At 44.2% G+C, this 17,143-nt stretch overlaps 1 protein-coding gene across 3 annotated transcripts in view; it reads right to left on the minus strand.

Annotated features, from left to right (window-relative positions):
• SHROOM3 (shroom family member 3) overlaps positions 1–17,143 on the minus strand; it is a 279,696-nt gene that overhangs the window by 200,028 nt on the left and 62,525 nt on the right. For all 3 annotated transcript variants that reach the window (XM_084880504.1, XM_084880505.1, XM_084880503.1), the window contains one exon: positions 1,327–1,481. In XM_084880504.1, coding sequence (XP_084736630.1) covers positions 1,327–1,481 — 155 coding nt within the window. The remainder of the gene's footprint in view (positions 1–1,326; positions 1,482–17,143) is intronic.

The raw sequence follows: 17,143 nt of genomic DNA on the forward strand, positions 1-17,143 counted from the left end.
TGTACCACTGGCCACCAGAGAAACAACCAGTTAGATGACTCTGAAGAGAAAACAGCACACCGACAGGCACTTGAACCCGGGGACATGGTGAGACCGCACCCATGGCTGTGTTTTTGTGGCCGGGAGGAGCGGCCGCTCTCCTGTGTGAGGGTTCATTCAGTCAAGTCTGAGGAATGAATGGATGCAGGAGTGAAGGATCCTATAAGAGACTATGTGTGGTGTGATGAGAAGACTAGCTAACTTTTCACACTGGCTTGACTTAATGACTCTAAAGTTCCAGGCAATTTGAACATTCTCAGATGTTATAATATTTAGTTGGTAAGTGAGGCAGCCAAAATCTGGTTAATGAAGAAGTACTTTTTTAAAAAGTAAAATGTGCCTGTTCAATGCGGCTTCAGTGGTTGAACATTGACCTATGAACCAGGAGTTCAGTGCATTTCCCTGGATTGTGGGCTCGATCCCCAGTAGGGGGTGTTCTCTCTCATCATTGATGTTTCTCTCTCTCTCTTCCTCTCTGAAATCAATAAAAAAAATATATTTTTTAAAAAGTAAAATGTGTAGGGCTAGGGCTTAGCAGGTCAAGGTAATGCAGGTAAAGTGGAACCAGGACATCTAGATTCTTTTCTGACTCTTCCACCTATCAATCCGCTCTGATACCTTCAGTAACCTAGCTACGTCTTACCTATAAAACAGGGGCAGTGATAGCTGTTTAACATATGTCAAACACCTCAAGAAGTACTTGGTGAGTAATAGTGATTTTAAAAAAAGTTAACGCTTTCCCCTTTCTTTAACTAATTCTCTTCATCAAGAGGGAATTGGTTTTCTGGGAGGAGGGAACTTCTTACTTTCAGGCATTAAAACCAATCACAACCCCAGCCTTTTCCAACAAAGGAACCACGACTATCACAACCAGAAAAACAAAGCAAACAAAAGAAGGAATTTGCTTGTTTTGGTGACCACTTGTGGTGTGGGTGATTGAGTGGAATGCCACCTACTGCTCCAAGCCCACTGCTTTCTCTGGTCCCACAATGAGACAATGCTTCGTCTAGTTCTCACCGCACCTGGGATCAGGGTCACTTTTCACCAAGCCTGGACATTTGGAAGTACAGTGAGGAAGAACCCTGCCAAGCCGATACCTGCTGGAGAGGCCAGTGTTTTAACGTTTTCACCCAACTTCCTTCTCACATGCCACAGAATGGGCAAGGAAAAGAGGAAACACGGGGCAGAGGCATCCTGATCCCCAAGGTGAGGTTTAAAGAGTTGGCGACCAGCCGTGGGGCAGGCTGGGGACTGTGTAGGAAGCACAGTGAGCACCAGCCCACCTACCTGCGGACCACCAGCCGGAGGGTCTTGTAGGATCCTTTCACCAGGGAAACGGCCTCCCTTCGGGAGCTGCTCAGCACGACCTCATTGATGTGCACCACCTCGTCCCCAGCCCGCAGTTTGGAGCTCACCAGATCCGCTTTGCCCCCTTCTTCGATCTGCTCAGAGAGAGGAACAAACCATGAGTTAACTGCCCTGGGAACTGCCTGGACTCCACAGAGACCAGAACCCACTTGCAGGGTAAGCTTCAAGCAAGCAGGGCCTGGCCTCCTGTTCCCACACCCTCCACCCTGCCTGCCTACAGTACACATTCAGGAATGTTAGCTGAAGGAATGAATGGTCTTGGTTTCCATCCAGAAGCCACTATCTCAGGGTGCTGATGACTCTCAGCCCTTTACATCCTCAAATCCCAAAGTCCACTCAAAGCAACTCTTTCATTCCTTAGAAGTTGAGTTCTTCTTACCTTATTTTTGGGTCTAACATGCTAATTCACCAGGTGAAAGGCTGCTGTGCAGGTTTGTGGACACTTAGGATACCTCGCCTACCTCTCTTCCCCTCCCCCTCTCTTGCTGGCCCCGTCACTACCTCTCTAGTTGATAGCATCAGTGTCAGTGGATAATTCTTTGTTGACCACTCGGTTCTAAACTTGTTTGCCAAGAAAGTTGAAGCTATTGGCTAATGCAAGGCTGGGAATTACCTTAATCCTTGTTGTTGTCGTCTCTATTTATTACTGCCAATGATAAATTGAGATGTCGAGGTGCTTTTGCTGATGCACTGGTAACAAAATCAACTTCAATACTAACGAAGTGCATACATTTTTAATTGAATGTCAATGATTCACACAACCTATCTGAAATCATTATTATGACTTTAAAGATATTTACAAAAGGTTTAACAATCGTTTTCTGGAACTATTCATCAAAGAGGATTATACTTCTAACTCCAAGCCCTGCTGATACTGTCTGTCAACAGACTTGGTGAAAAATGAAGCTTATTATTTTAAACCTTTGGACCAATACTTCAGCAGCTAAAGAGGTCACTGGCATTGTTTGTCCAATTTCACCTGTGTAGAATTTACTTATTCCAAGAATGTGATTGTCAACAGTTTAAATGACTTCAGATAATACACCTGGTACAACGGCGTGGGAAATCCCTAAGCCAGTAAACTAGATGAATATACACCTGGAAAATTAGCCTGCTTTTCCCTTCTCAAATCCTGAATGTATCCACACCTATAAGATTAAATTGATTTTGCTTTGATGACCATGCGAGGGGTTGATATTGGAATCATGTACAGTCTTTTATATTGCTGTAAATTTAGCACCTAATATAGTGCCTGCAACAAATCTGGAGAAGTTGACTTAAAAGAAATAAAAACAATACTGGGCGATATATGCTAAGATAGAAATACATTCAAAGTAAGTAGAGGCACAAAGATGTGTGTGTGTGTGTGTGTGTGTGTGTGTGTGTGTGTGTGTATGTCCATGTCAGCAGCTGGATGTGGTGTTGGAGGGGCAGGAGGCCAGGCCCGGTTCCTTGTCCTCTCTCTTAATCCTTCTAATCCAATCCAGAGGAGGAAGAGCGAAGCTGCCATTTGGGGGCTGGTCCTATGTTCTGCTTCTCCAGGGTCTGTGCCCCCCAAACTCAAATGCCTTCCTGCTGCCTCCCAGTCCTATTCTCATCTTACATCATCAGCTGCAGCATTACCATGATCACAAGCATATGATTGGCAGCAACCTAGTGACCTGTTCCAACTTCAAGGAGATCAAGTCACACTCCACTGCATGACCCTACTCATCATACGCAGAGCAGAAACCAAAGTCCTCCCTGAATGTGGGTGTTCCGGACGCACTCCCGTCTCAGTCTTCATACATGCTGTTCCCTCGGGATTTCATTTTCTTTCTCCCTAACCTCCTCCTCATGCTTGCTACCAGTTGTTGAGTGCCCTCTGTGCTCCCATAACTTTTTTGAATTATCTTAAACGTCTCAAAGATGTTATAATCTTTTTATACAAGTACGATCACCAAGCTCACAGGAGGCCCATGGCTTGCTCAAGGTTGCAAAATCAGTGAAACCACAGAGCCCAGCCTGGAATTCCAGACTGACTTCACAGCCCACACTCTCCAGCTTGCTGCCTCAGACTCCCATGGAACTCTGTCACTTCTTCACTTGTCTGCCTGATCCTCTGAGCGCCCCAGAAATCTGACACCCAATACCTTTGTGTTCTGACTCTTCTCTTTCAGAGATACTATGAATTCTGAAGGTATTATAAGTGCCCCAGTTCAACAGAACTCACAGCTTACACACAGGAAAAAGAGTTGGCCCACACTGCCATCAAGTCAGCGGTTGGCCTTACAACGTAAAACTGAACACGACTTCCATTTCTGTGCAGTTCTATCCGGAGCTCTGATTAAAATGTACTCACCCTGCAGAAGTCCCCACAACTGAATCTCACCTGCACGCTAACGTCTAAACTCATGAGTGACCCTCCCCTCCTTTCCTGGCTCCTTTCACCCCTGGATGATGACAGGGAGGAGGAGTAATCCAATACCTCACAGTCCATGCAACGAATGTGCAATCTGGGTGCTGTTTTGTGCAGTTGGTGAACTGAGGATAAATGTGTTCTCCCAAAGTGCAAAAGCTGTAATAAAGCAATAAGCGAAATACAGAAAGATAAAAAGGTAAGTAGATAAAGGAATATATTAAGAATCTCTCAAACAAAGCTTTTAAGTGTTGCTAGGGGTTATCATCACTCACAGCCTGGGCATTCCTGTCTTAAACTGTATGTAAAGTGGAGACACCACAATAGAGTAGAATAAATACACGTCCCTCCCAGGAACTGTATCTGGCTCTCAGATCCTGTGAAGTTAATAAGCATTTTGGGAACCCAGGACTAACTGCGGGACTTCGAATGAAACAGAAACAAACAAACAAACAAACAAACAAACAAACAAAAAAAAGCAAAACAACAGAAACATTGTCATGGGTTGCTCAGAGTGATATGAGGTACACATGTAATGTGCCCCCTCTCCCCACCTGCTTCTCACCTCACTGGGGTTATGCTGTTGAAAATGTCTTTTTTGGGGTCAGAAATGATTGCGTTGCAGTAGGCAAAAGAACACTGGCTTGGGAGTCAGGAGTCCTGGGCTCTCATCTCGATTCTGACCCCTTCCCTCTGCAGAGCCCCTGATGAGTCTCTCCTCTCTAAAACGTGGGCACCATTGTTCCTGTGCAGCAGGATGAGACCGTGCTAGGGATGGAAACGTGTGTTCTCACACTTAACCAGCAGGGAAAACTCCTTAGTTTCATTTTAAATTGGAATACATAGACATCAGTTCCTGTTCAAAATGATGACCCGTTTCTTTTCTTATTTTCTAAACAGGAGACCATTTATTTCCAAGATTCGTAATGTGGGTGGCAGGCACAAGAACAGAGGTGGGAGCAGTGTGGTGTGTGAAAACTGGGAGCCCAGGAGGCAGACGAGCACGGATGTGACTCTCATGCCAATTCGGGGAGACGCTGGGCAAACTATGCCTCCCCTCTGAACACCCATCTCTTTAGCTTAACTCGGGGGACAAGAAGGCCAACCAACCAGAGTTGGAGTGAGGATCATATGAACGAGGGCACAGAAGCTTCCTTACGCCTAGCAAGGGCTCCATATAGAGCTGTGTTTCATGAATTGTGGGGTTTTGCAGTTTCCTTGAATAAGTTCAATACTTTTCTGATTTTACATCACAAGAATACACGTGTTAGCTACTGCAGAGGCCAAAGGGAAGACATGTGCTAGGAAGAGATGAGGACAGAACAGGAGTTAACTTGATTTATATGTGAAATAGGAGGCAGACTCTCCTGTGGAGGGGAGATTTTATTTCAGAGAGTGGTCTCAGGGCAGGAAGTTGCCCAGTGACCCTAAGGATCATCTATATGAGCTGCAGCCCCAGAAACTGAGACAAGCCCACAGATTTACTGCGAATGGGGAGGGAGGACCTGATCTCAAATGCAGGGTAAACATTAAGCTTCACTGAGGCCACAGCAGCCACTCGACCTTCCTTCCAGCTGGAAGGAAAGTTCACAGACCCTGGTTCCCCCAAGATGATTAATTAAAATAAAACAAACAAACAAACAAAAAAAAAACAAGTTTGGGCCCTGGCTGGTGTGGCTCAGTAGGGTGAACATTGTCCCGTGCACCAAAAGGTTGTTGGTTCTAGTCCCGGTCAGGGCACATGCCGGGATGGCAGACTCTCTGATGTGGTGTGTGCAGGATGCAGCCAATTGATATTTCACTCTCACATTGATGTTTCTCTCTCTCTCTCTCTCTCTCTCTCTCTCTCTCTCTCTCTCTCTCTCTCTCTCTCTCCTCCCTCTCTAAAAAGTCAATTTTAAAAAATCTTTAAAAACAAAACAGAAGAACAAGTTTGAGGTGATTAAAAAGTTGAGTAGTTTGTATTCATATATATATTTTACAAAAGATTTAAGGCAGCTTCTTGTAAACACAAAGAATAAGTAGTTGAGGGAATCTGAACAAAAAGGAGAAAGTAATAAAATAAAAACCAATGGTAAGATTCACTGCAAGAAATGTATTCCATACATGGGGATTTTTATTATCCAGGCCTCCACAATTACACGGTTTCATAGGGAGGCATAATCTTCATAATTCAAAAATATTCACGAGTGAGGAGCCCAGCTTTACATACGGCCTCACTCAAACAGCCCTTGCAGTTTGGTACCAGCCCTGTCTCCTGTTGTTGCAACGAAGTCTTTGTCAGCCTCTGGGATGTGGGGTTGCAAATAACCAATACAGAAAGCAAATGCCATGCAAATCAACTGCGTAGTTAACTTACCTGTCTTTCAAAAGAGGTAGCATATAAAATAAAATGCAAATCAACTGTGTAGCCGACTTGCATATAAAGGATAAGACATTAAGCTATCTTAAAATTATGTGAGAAAATTAAGATAAAAAGTCAATGTAATTAGCTCTTCATTCTGAGGATTAGCACATGATTGCATATGCCACTTACATTTTTTTTTTATAAAACAAAGGTTGGATAAAACTTATTTTTGTAGTCATTTGTTCTGTTTCTCAATGTTGTGTAATCTAAAATCACGTTTTGGTCCTTGTTTTAAAGTGGATTTCATTAGGCTGATTTTTTTCTAGGACAATTGTTTGCAGATTATGAGTGGAGTGGAGAGTGGCTTTTTTTATCTCAGCTTCTTCGTGGTAAAAGCGAAAAGGAAACATGCTTAGTTAGAAAATAAATACCTGTGCTGTTTTCCTAAAAATATGTTTTTATTTATTTAGAAAGAGAAAAGGAGAGGGAGAGAGAGAGAAACATAGGTGAGAGATAAACATGGATCAGCTTCCTCCTGATCACCTACTAGGGATCAAGCTCGTAACCTGGGCATGTGTCTTGACCTGGAATCCAACCAGTGACCTTCTGGTGCATGGGTTGTTGGTCAACCACTGAGCCACACTGGCCCGGGTACCTGTGCTGTTTTTGATGTGCAGTTGGGAGTATAGGAATGCAAAGGACAAACAGAATGCATTAATCTACACCAGTGGTCAGCAAACTGCAGCTTGCAAGCCACATGTGGCTCTTTGGCTCCTTACGTGTGACTCTTCCACAAATACCACTTGCGGGCACTCATGTACAGTGCGATTGTAACTTCATGGCCCATGCGCAGAAGTCGGTTTTCAGCCTGGGCGAGTCTATTTTGAAAAAGTGGCATTAAAACACTCAAGGGGCCAAAGGGCAGCATGTGGCTCTCCAGCCATGGTTTGCCGACCACTGATCTACACCATCCTATATAATAAAAGGGTGATATGCAAATTGACCAAATGGCAGAATAACCGGTTGCTATATGCACACTGACCACCAGGGGGCAGACACTCAATGCAGGAGCTGCCCCGTGGTGGTCAGTGCTCTCTCACAGGGGGAGTGCAGCTCAGCCACAAGCCAGGCTAATGGCTGACATGGGCAGTGGTGGTGGCGGGAGCCCAACTACATCTTAGGCCCGCACTGCTAAAGGGTGCAGACCAGGCTGAGGGACACCGCCCCACCCCACTGAGTGCACAAATGTCGTGCACCGGGCCTCTAGTTTTATACAGAGCACTTGCAAATCTGTGGATTTTGGTATGCACAGAGGTCCTGAACCAATTGCTTGTGAGTACTGAAGGACAATTTATGTTTTGTTGTAATTAAAAGTTGTAGGTGGATTTTCCACTGTGTGAGGGGTCAGCATCCCTAAATGCCCACATTGTCCAAGGGTCAACTGTATTTGTTTCCTAAAGTTTTCCAAAGTTTTAGGTTTGTGATGCTGGAAAAGCTTTGTCTCCCAACAAGCAGAACTATAATATGACAAGGGTGGCTGATCTCATTGCTAATGAGAGGGTCTCCCTTTGGTGTCTATGCAAAAGAATCTCAGCGGAGGCTGAGCTAGAAGGAAACTGGGTAAGAAAACTCACACAGGCTCCCCTCCTGGACAAGATAACAATTGTGTTCTGTTAGTTCATTGTGAACTGCCAACATTGCAATGCATGACATTCCGGAGGCCACAAATTTACCTGAGCAGTAACCTGCAAAAAGATTTCTTCACTCAGGGGCTCTGAACAAGGATTTGTTTATTTTCGTTCTATCAGAGCCATATGGTGGTTAAGCTTGGGAATGAAACTGTCTGGATTCAAATCCTGCCCCCACGCTTAGAAGATATGTGACCTTCAATAAGTTATTTGACCTCTCTGTGCCTGTTCCCCTTTCTGTGAGATAAGGATAATAAACCCCTACCTAGGATTATTGTGGGGATTAAGTTAATGCCTGCAAAGTGTTTAGAAAAATGCCATTTAGTAACTACTCAGTAAAGGTTAGTTACACCCAGTGCCTTATATTCTCTTGTATAAATTAGAAATATGAATACCTCTTTTATATATCTTGCAGGTCATTTCATAGATTAAGATTAGAGAAATTTTATGAAACACTTTGAGAAGCATAATATAATACTCTATAGAGTGATTCTATGACAATCTGGAAGTCCGCTTGATAATTTTAACCATCCCAAGAGGAAGGCTTGTGATTAGAAGCCAGACGTGGAACTGCTGAAAGCTAGAAATAAAACAGTAGAAGCAGTCTCAGCATAAAAGCAAAGGGAGAAAAAATAGAGGGAGAGAAACAAAGAGCATGTCTGGCGTGCCTACGAGCCCTTAAAACCTGGACACTCATAATGTCATTTAATTCTCACCAACACTAATGAGGCAGGTATTTTTTCTACAACAAAATAGACTCAGAAGATTATGTTTGCTTGAAGTCACAAAATTATAGAGAGCAGAACCAAAATCCAAATCCAGATCTGTCCCAAGCCAGAGCACCTCACACATCCTCTCACCCAACTCTGAAGCATCCCTTTACAAAAATAAAACCACTCACTGTGCTAGTGCAACCTAAGCACCAGAGATGGCCAGAAGGATGAGCGTGACCATGGAAAGGTCACATGTGGGCCGGTTTAGCGCTCTACCAGTGGGGAAACGCGTGGAAAGGAGATCCCCAGGAGGCAGCTGGGACACTGCAGCTCTACCACACTTGGCTGCACCCGCAGGGAGGGCCAGTGGGTAGATAATGATGCCAGAGAAAGCATAAACATGTGTATGTGAGTGAATAAATGAGGAGAAAATACAGTAGGACCCTCATTCTTAAGGACATTTGAAGTCCTTCACAAACACTCACATTCTCTGACCAACCCAACTCTGCTAACAGGCTCCCACCTGCTAGAACGCTTCCTTGCTGTAGTCATCTGTGAACTCTCAGGTCACTCCTCATTCATTCCCCGAAGACTTTTACCCCCAGCTCAGGCCAGACATCTCACCAGCAGTACTCCTGCCAGCCTACTTAACGCCCATAACCTCGCGGATGAGCCTCCAGTTTTCGGACTGGTGTCTTCCTTGACTCCCTCCTCCAAGCCATCGTGGGTACTTGCTTCCATGGTCAGAGCTTAGCTCTTGACGTTACCAAGGTGCAAAGCTTCCACGCTCCCAATTCCAAGCACCCCACTCTCTGACCACCATCCTGTTTTTTGGTTTTCTCTAGGAACAGCTTTTTTTGAGATATAATTCACATGCCATAAAACTCATCATTTTAAAGTGTACCATTCAATGACTTTAACGAGTTCGCAGAGTTGTACAACTGTTACCATAATGACCATTAGACTATTTTAGTCACCCATGCTCTCCCTCAAAACTATATATATTAGCCTTCACTACATTGAATCCATCAGCGAAGCCTAAATTGTTACCTTCAAAATATATTCACGATCTGATTACCTCTCACCACCTACACTGCTACTGACCTGTTCTGACCTCTACCATCTCCTGCCTGGATTTTTTCTAGTGGTTTAACTAGTGTCCCCACTTTTGCCCATGTGCCGCTTCTGCTCACTCCACACCCCCACCCCATAATGTATTTTCTTTCCTTCCTTTTTTCCAACATTATTGAGATATTGACATGTAACATATGTCAATTTAAGGTGTATAATATGGTAATTTTAATATACATCCCATAATGTATTTCAGCACAGCAGCCTTTTAAAACTAAAATAAGTCAAACACATCACCCCTCAGCTTAGAACAATCAAATGGCTTCCCAACCCACTTAGAGTGAAAGCTCAAGTCCTCTTCATGACCTTCAAGACCCTACACAATCACACCGTCTGTCTCCCCTTTGTACCTCCTTGATCTTTTCTTCAGTCATGCTCCCTTGGGGTCACTCGGCTTTGCACCTGCCTCCCTGAGACTCACTGAACTGTCCAAGTGCACACCAGCATGGCCTTAACTTTTAGTGGTTTTGTTGTTGTTGTTTAGAATGCCTTCTACCTGCAGGCCTCCTGCATTACTTATGTTTAGCAATGGCGGTTTCAATTAAAAAATTGCTGGGGCAGGATTGGAGGGAGGTTGAAATAAAAGAGAGAAAGGAAAAGAAAAACTATACATAAACTCTGAAGCTCTCTGAAGGCCAGAGTCTAGTTACCTTATTCTTTGGCACAATCTGTAGGATGGTTATGAATACATTTTACAAATGGGATAACCCAGACATAGAGGGAGTAAGCCATGATCACTAATAAATCTCTAGTAAATAGTGGAGCTATGTGTCCAATAAAAAAAAAAAAAAAATCTAATCTCAAAAGTCTATCCTTGGCCCATCGCATCACTGATTTTCAGCTTCCTAGTTAGCTGAGAGCAAGCAAGGAATGGATGCTTATTACAAAATTCAAATATTTACAAAAGTAATCAATTCAGCTTATTTTTATACGTTATTCACCCTGACTCTACCCTGAAAGGAAACTTCTGTGTATTCAACGGAGGTTTAATGAGGTTCCAGAGATTCCTGGCAGTTTTTCAACTAAATCATCTGGGATCATTTTTGCATGATAAAAAACTCCACCAAGTGGCCCACTGCACACAGATGCTTGTCAGCAAATTTACTCCTTCCAGTTGCTACTAAGGAGACATAAACAGAAGGTCCTGCCAGTGAACGAAATGAAAGAAAAACAATTTATTAATTGCTTTACTCAGCAGTGCCATTTCCCAAAACTCCATGATGGGTGGCCCAAATATTTAGAAACCCATGCTCCACAGACCTTCTTTTTAAAACGAGTTGTACCCCTGGGTCTTGAGCAGATGCCCGAGAATGCACCGGGTGTCTGTCTGGCTCCCCGTTTCGATGCTGCTGAAACCCACCCCTCCATCCATTATCTTTCCATTATCAGCTTTGGCATTTCTGCCCCAGCTCTGGTTTACTCTTCTCCCCTGACCTCTGACTTACGTATTTGCTTTTCCCTGTCTGGAATCCTTGCCCCAGCTAACTTCAATCAGTCAAAAACTCTGTGTTGTAAGGAGGGAGATGGATGTGGCGGGAGGGGGAGGGGGAGTGGTAGAGAAGCGATAACCAAGTGACTCATAAGGAATTGTTTGCAGCCTGCCTCCCAGCCAACCTCTCCCCACTTATTTTATGGTGATGGGTTATTCATTAAATGACCCTGAACCAGCAGTGAGAGGTTGGTTTCTATTGAAAGTAGGCTTTCTATGAATATTAAATCAGCTCCATAAAATAGCTAATTAAAAAATATCCTACCAAGTCTGGTTTCTACTTTCTACAGTTGAAGTTTGGAAATGGAATGGTGGTCGGGATATTATTGTACAGCCCCTTAAGTCCTATTCATGGCCTCCAGTATCACTATAACTTCCAGTCAGGAATGTTTCCCAGTTGCTAAGTAGTCCAAAGTTAATCAACATAATCCAAATAACAACCCTGAGAGGTCAATTAGTATTATGCGTATTTTACAAACGAAGAAATGTGAGGAAACTTGGCCCAAAGTCCAATATAAAATGTGGGGAGGAATTGGAATCGAGGCTCAGCTTCAGCCCAAAGTCCACAGGCAACACACTTATCCGTGGCTGGCAACATCCAATGGAAGTGTTTGTTTCACTGGTTTATAAATAAAGCAATGTACTGAGCACCTGCTCTGTGCTGGGCTCAGAAGATACAGCAACATTCGGTTTTTACCACTTGCAATCTAGTCAGAATTACAAGGCCTATAAAGAAGTAAGATAACTAGCAATGCAAGTAAGATATTTAGGTATCAAACATGAATTAGAAACAGGAAATGCTGTCTGTGTTCAGACCAGAGTAAGCCCTGCACCCAGGCAGGACCAGGAGGGTCTGGAGGGAAGGGGTATTACGTGGAAAGCTCTTGGCCAGTTGTTAGAAGGGCTCTTGAATTTTGTTAAATTTTGAGCCAGAGAGTAAATCTTTTCCATGGTCCCCAAGGAGGAAAATGAAACAAGGACAGTGGAGTCTGTGTCATATTAAAGGCCATTCTCTCCATTTAGAAAAAAAAAAAAAAAAACTCTACTGGGTGATGAGCTGTGTGTGGATGGCACAGACTGTAAAATAATTGTCTTAATGTCTGGACAATATTTATTTATCTGAAATTCAAATTTAATTCAAGGTCTCATATTTTTGTTTGCTAAATCTAGCAGCCTTACTCTCCCCACCACATCCCACTCAGGACTGCCTACTTTGAAGGTTTTTTATTGACTTTGAGAAGAAGAACCTTTGGAAAGGGTAAGGAGGCAGTTTACCTCTGCAGGCTAGAAGCTTGACTTGGTCCCTGTAGCCAGAGGAGAGTTCAGAGGGGAAACCATCACATGAACCAAACTCATCAGAGATGAACACATACGGTATATTCAAACCAATCAGGCTTGTTGTGTCCAGCCACCATGCTTTGCCCAGTGTCTGGAATGCCCTTCTTCCCATCCCTCATCATTTGTTTGGTAAACTCATGTATTTCTTTATCTATTTAGCTAATTCATTCATTGATTTGGCCAATATCTGTTCAGCATTTACTGTGTGCCAGGTATTGTATTAGGAGCTGAACACCTATACTTTCCTCACTGTTCAAGCAACAATCTACACTAATAAAAGAGAAACATGCAAATTAACCATCACTCCACTATGCCCACCAGTCAATCAAGAGCAAGTATGCAAATTAACCCAACAAAAATGCAAGGGGCAGCTGGGGGTGAGCAGGCCAGCCTGCAGAGTGGTTAGGGACAATCAGGCAGGCAGGCAGATGAGCAGTAAAGAGCCAGCAGTCTCAGATTGTGAGAGGGATGTCCAACTTCCGGTTTAGGCCGGATCCCTGTAAACTGGCAGTAGGACATCCTTTGAGGGGTTCCAGATTGGAGAGGGTGCAGGCTGGGCTGAGCGATATACATCCCCCCTGCACAAATTTTGTGCACCAGGCCACTAATAATCATGATAATAGCTAATAGTTTTTAGGGCTTGTTGTGAGCTAAGCACTGTATTAAACGCTTTATATCTATTAAGTCATTTAATCTTCACATAACACTATGTAGTAGCTACTGTTATTATTCACATTTGAACAATGAGGACATTGAGACATAATGAGGTTACAAGAACAAACTCACAAACAAATAAAACTCCACTCATTTCCGGTTATACAGCTAGTAAATATTAGAGGCAGGATCTGAATCATACAGTTTCCAGAGCCTGAACAGTCTCTTAACATTATATTAGACAGAAATTGCTCTAAGTATTAAAAACAGAAGAAACATAACACAGGGAATTAGTCATATAGGTAGTGGGAGAACTCTCAAGCCACAGCAAAAAGCCACTGACTCCCACATCCAGGGGTCTGTCTGGTGCGGCCATGCAGGCAGAATCTAGTGTTGTGGAGAAGACACAACCACTGTCACAGACAGTCTCTGAGATGAATAGGTAAGAGAAATACCCTGGATTTGTCTTCCTCCCACCCTCCATCCATCTCACATCGGCCAACCCCACCAGAAGCCAGTTGACTAGGGAGACTGGGCAGGGTAGCCTGCGGGGGTAGCCTCCTTGAGGAGAAGCCAGGACTGGCCACCAGACCACAAAGACCCAGGACAACAGGCAGAGCCCATCAGAGATTGTGCTTCTCTTGTGACCACTATGAGAAACTGCAGTCTAACGATGCTGACCAGCCCTGCAGTACCAGATAACAGTGACAAGCACTGCCCTTTGGTGTCCCATCAAGGTCTAGACTCCATGAGGAAACCACTCTTCTGCTGACTTACTATTCTCCAAATAAGTCTAAATTCAATTGGATTGGGCTACAACACTTTATGTTTTAATCGACAGTGACAACAATGAACACTTTTTGAGCCTCTGTTTTGCATCAGACACTGTGCTAGGTCCTGGGGATAGAGAGCTCAAAATGGAAGCTCAAGGAATTCTCCATCAACCGGAAACAGACAACTAAACAAACAATTTCTCTGCCTTGTTGTAAGTGACTACAGTAATCACATATGTTTGAACTTGGGAGCTCCAATAAGGGTAACACCCACACCAATAGCCTGGAAATGTAGGAAATGAGATTGTTTTATGAGCGATTAATCTGTAAAATCAATCACAATGGATCACAGTGGAGACAAGCAAAGACAAACAACGAAGACAGAATAACCTCTGAGACTCCATCTAGCTCCTGGAACTCTGTGCTCTACACACACACACCAGAGGCCACCATCCAGTGCACCTGTTGCCTACCACACATTGGGGCACGTTTTTCCATGCATAATCTCATTTATTGGACCTCTGGGTCTCTGAATTTCACTTATAGACAATTTAACTTTATAAGTAACTAGAGGCCCGGTGCACTTATTTGTGCAACAGTGTGGTTCCTTGGCCTGGCCCGCAGGGATTGGGCCGAAACCAGCAGTCTGACATCCCGGAGGGGTCCCGGATTGCAAGAGGGTGCAAGCCAGGTTGAGGGATCCTACCGGTACATGAATCTGTGCACTGGGTCTCAAGTATATAGATAATTTTGCAGGTGGACAATTATGCAAGAAGATATCGGTTCTACTAGGGTCATAGACTAAATAGCTGCAGAGCAGACATGAAAATCTAGTCTCCAGATTCCCATCTGTGCTCTAAAACACTACCCCAGATACAGGACTTCGTTCTGCAGTTACAAAAATAAAACTTGGCTAAAGCAAGATTCCCTTAATTTCCTCTTAGTTGACAACTTCCCAGATTGTGTGCGAACACCTCTTTAAAAAATATTAAGTGACTAGGGGACATCTGTAATACTTTCAACAGTAAAGATTTTTTTACAAATTAAGTGAAAGTAATATGTGGCTATTTTTCACATTCAATCGGCTGATGGGGTCAAGAAGAGAGGGTGGTGGTTTTATGTTTATCACTGTTTTTTAAATACAAAACCTCTGCAGGGTGCTTCACTTTTAAACATTCTGCACTAGTTGTGAGCTCATTCTTGGCTTTTCCACAACAGTGTTCTCGCGACGTAGATGATGCCCAGAGACCCTTCACCTGTCTTCTGCCCACATTCATCTACCTGCGGAGAGACTAATGGGAACAACCTGGCCCAGCCCCTGGCAGATTAATGGGAACAACCTGGAAACAGGCTTCAGAGTGATGAGAACAGTGGCTGCTGACTCCAGTGACACCTGCCTTTGGGTTTCTCTGGGAAATCACTAAGCTTCCCGTAGGTATTGCAAGTGTCCATTTCAATTTATGATTTAACTATGATTCTGCTTTTTATAGGCACTCTTGCCATCTCTCTGACCTTCCTGTATATGTTCCTACAGTAAGGTGAAGTCACATGGAGAAAGGTTCATTAAATAATAACAAACACTTTTCAAAAAAAAGGTGGGGCCGAAACTGGTTTGGCTCAGTAGATAGAGCATCAGCCTGCAGACTGAAAGGTCCCAGGTTCAATTCCGGTTAAGGGCATGTACCTTGGTTGTGGGCACATCCCCAGTGGGGGGTGTGCAGGAGGCAGCTGATTGACGTTTCTCTCTCATCGATGTTTCTAACTCTCTATCTCTCTCCCTTCCTCTCTGTAAAAAATCAATAAAAAATATATATTTTTAAAAAGGCTGAGTTTTAAACCAGAAGAAATTGAATTTATCTTGAATTTAAAAAATTGTGTTTTCTATTACCAACTAAAAATTGGGGGTCATGAGTTAATTTAATTCAATTATAGGGGAATAAAATTACCTTTTAGTTCACTTGACATTTATGCGATAGAAAAAGTTCATTCCCTCAACACATTTTAGTGTAAATTCACTGTTACTATTTCAATTTCATCTCAGATTTTAGAATGAGAGGCTTATCCTATATAATAAAGAGGTAATATGCAAATTGACCATCACGCTAACACACAAGATAGCCACCCCCATGTGGCCACAACAAGATGGCCAGCAGGGGAGGGCAGTTGGGAGGAACCAGGCCTGCAAGGGAGGGCAGTTGGGGGTGATCAGGCCAGCAGGGGAGAGCAGTTAGGGGTGACTGGGCCAGCAGGGGAGGGGAGTTAGGGCTGACCAGGCTGGCAAGGAAGGGCAGTTGTGGGGGGGTGGGGGGAGATTGTAGGAGCACATCAGGCTGGCAAAGGAGAGCAGTTGGGGGTAACCAGGCTGGCAAGGGAGGGAAGTTGGGGGCAACCAGACCTGCAGGGGAGGACAATTGGCGGGGGGCAAGTCTGCAGGAGAAGGTAGTTGGGGATGACCAGGTCAGCAGGGGAAGACAGTTAGGGGTGACCAGGCCAGCAGGGGAAAGTAGTTAGGGGCAATCAGGCTGGCAAGGAAGGGAAGTTAGGGGTGACTGGGCCAGCAGGGGAGGGCAGTTGGGGGCGATGAGGCCTGCAGAAAGGACAGTTAGGGGCAATTGGGCTGGCAGGGCAGCAGTTAGGCATTGGTAAGGCTGGCAGGAGAATGGTTAGGGTGTGATTAGGCTGGCAGGCAGTTGGGAGCCAACAGTCCTGGATTATGAGAGGGATGTCCAACTGCCTATGTAGGCCCGATCCCTGTGGGTGGGGAGTTGGACATCCTTCAAGGGGTCCCAGATTGGAAAGAGTACAGGCTGGGCTGAGGGACACACACACACACACACACACACACACACACACACGCATGAATTTTGTGCACCGTGCCTCTAGTAGTAAAGTAAATGATTACAAGGTGTCCATAAGTAAAATGAAACAAAGAGCTCATCAAGACCTGCTTTCTCAGGAAAACTACATCTTGGCCCTGACTCTTCTTGCATATTGGAAATGACCTGCAGCAGGCTCTCAGGTTCGAGAACATTATTTTGCCCCCTTGGGACAGGAGATTGAAGTGTTCACACTTTTCAGCTACTTACAGTAAAAGAAGGCAGCCCTCACAGAACAAGCTGGCGGAGAGAACCAGGGTTGGTTCCAATGGCCAGGTCACTGGCCTCCCTGGAAAGGCAGTGTTTGTTTTGATGGCCTTGCTCAGGGC

The sequence above is a fragment of the Pipistrellus hanaki genome, assembly GCF_964339955.1.
Source record: "Pipistrellus hanaki genome assembly, chromosome: 1".
Lineage (NCBI taxonomy): Eukaryota > Metazoa > Chordata > Mammalia > Chiroptera > Vespertilionidae > Pipistrellus > Pipistrellus hanaki.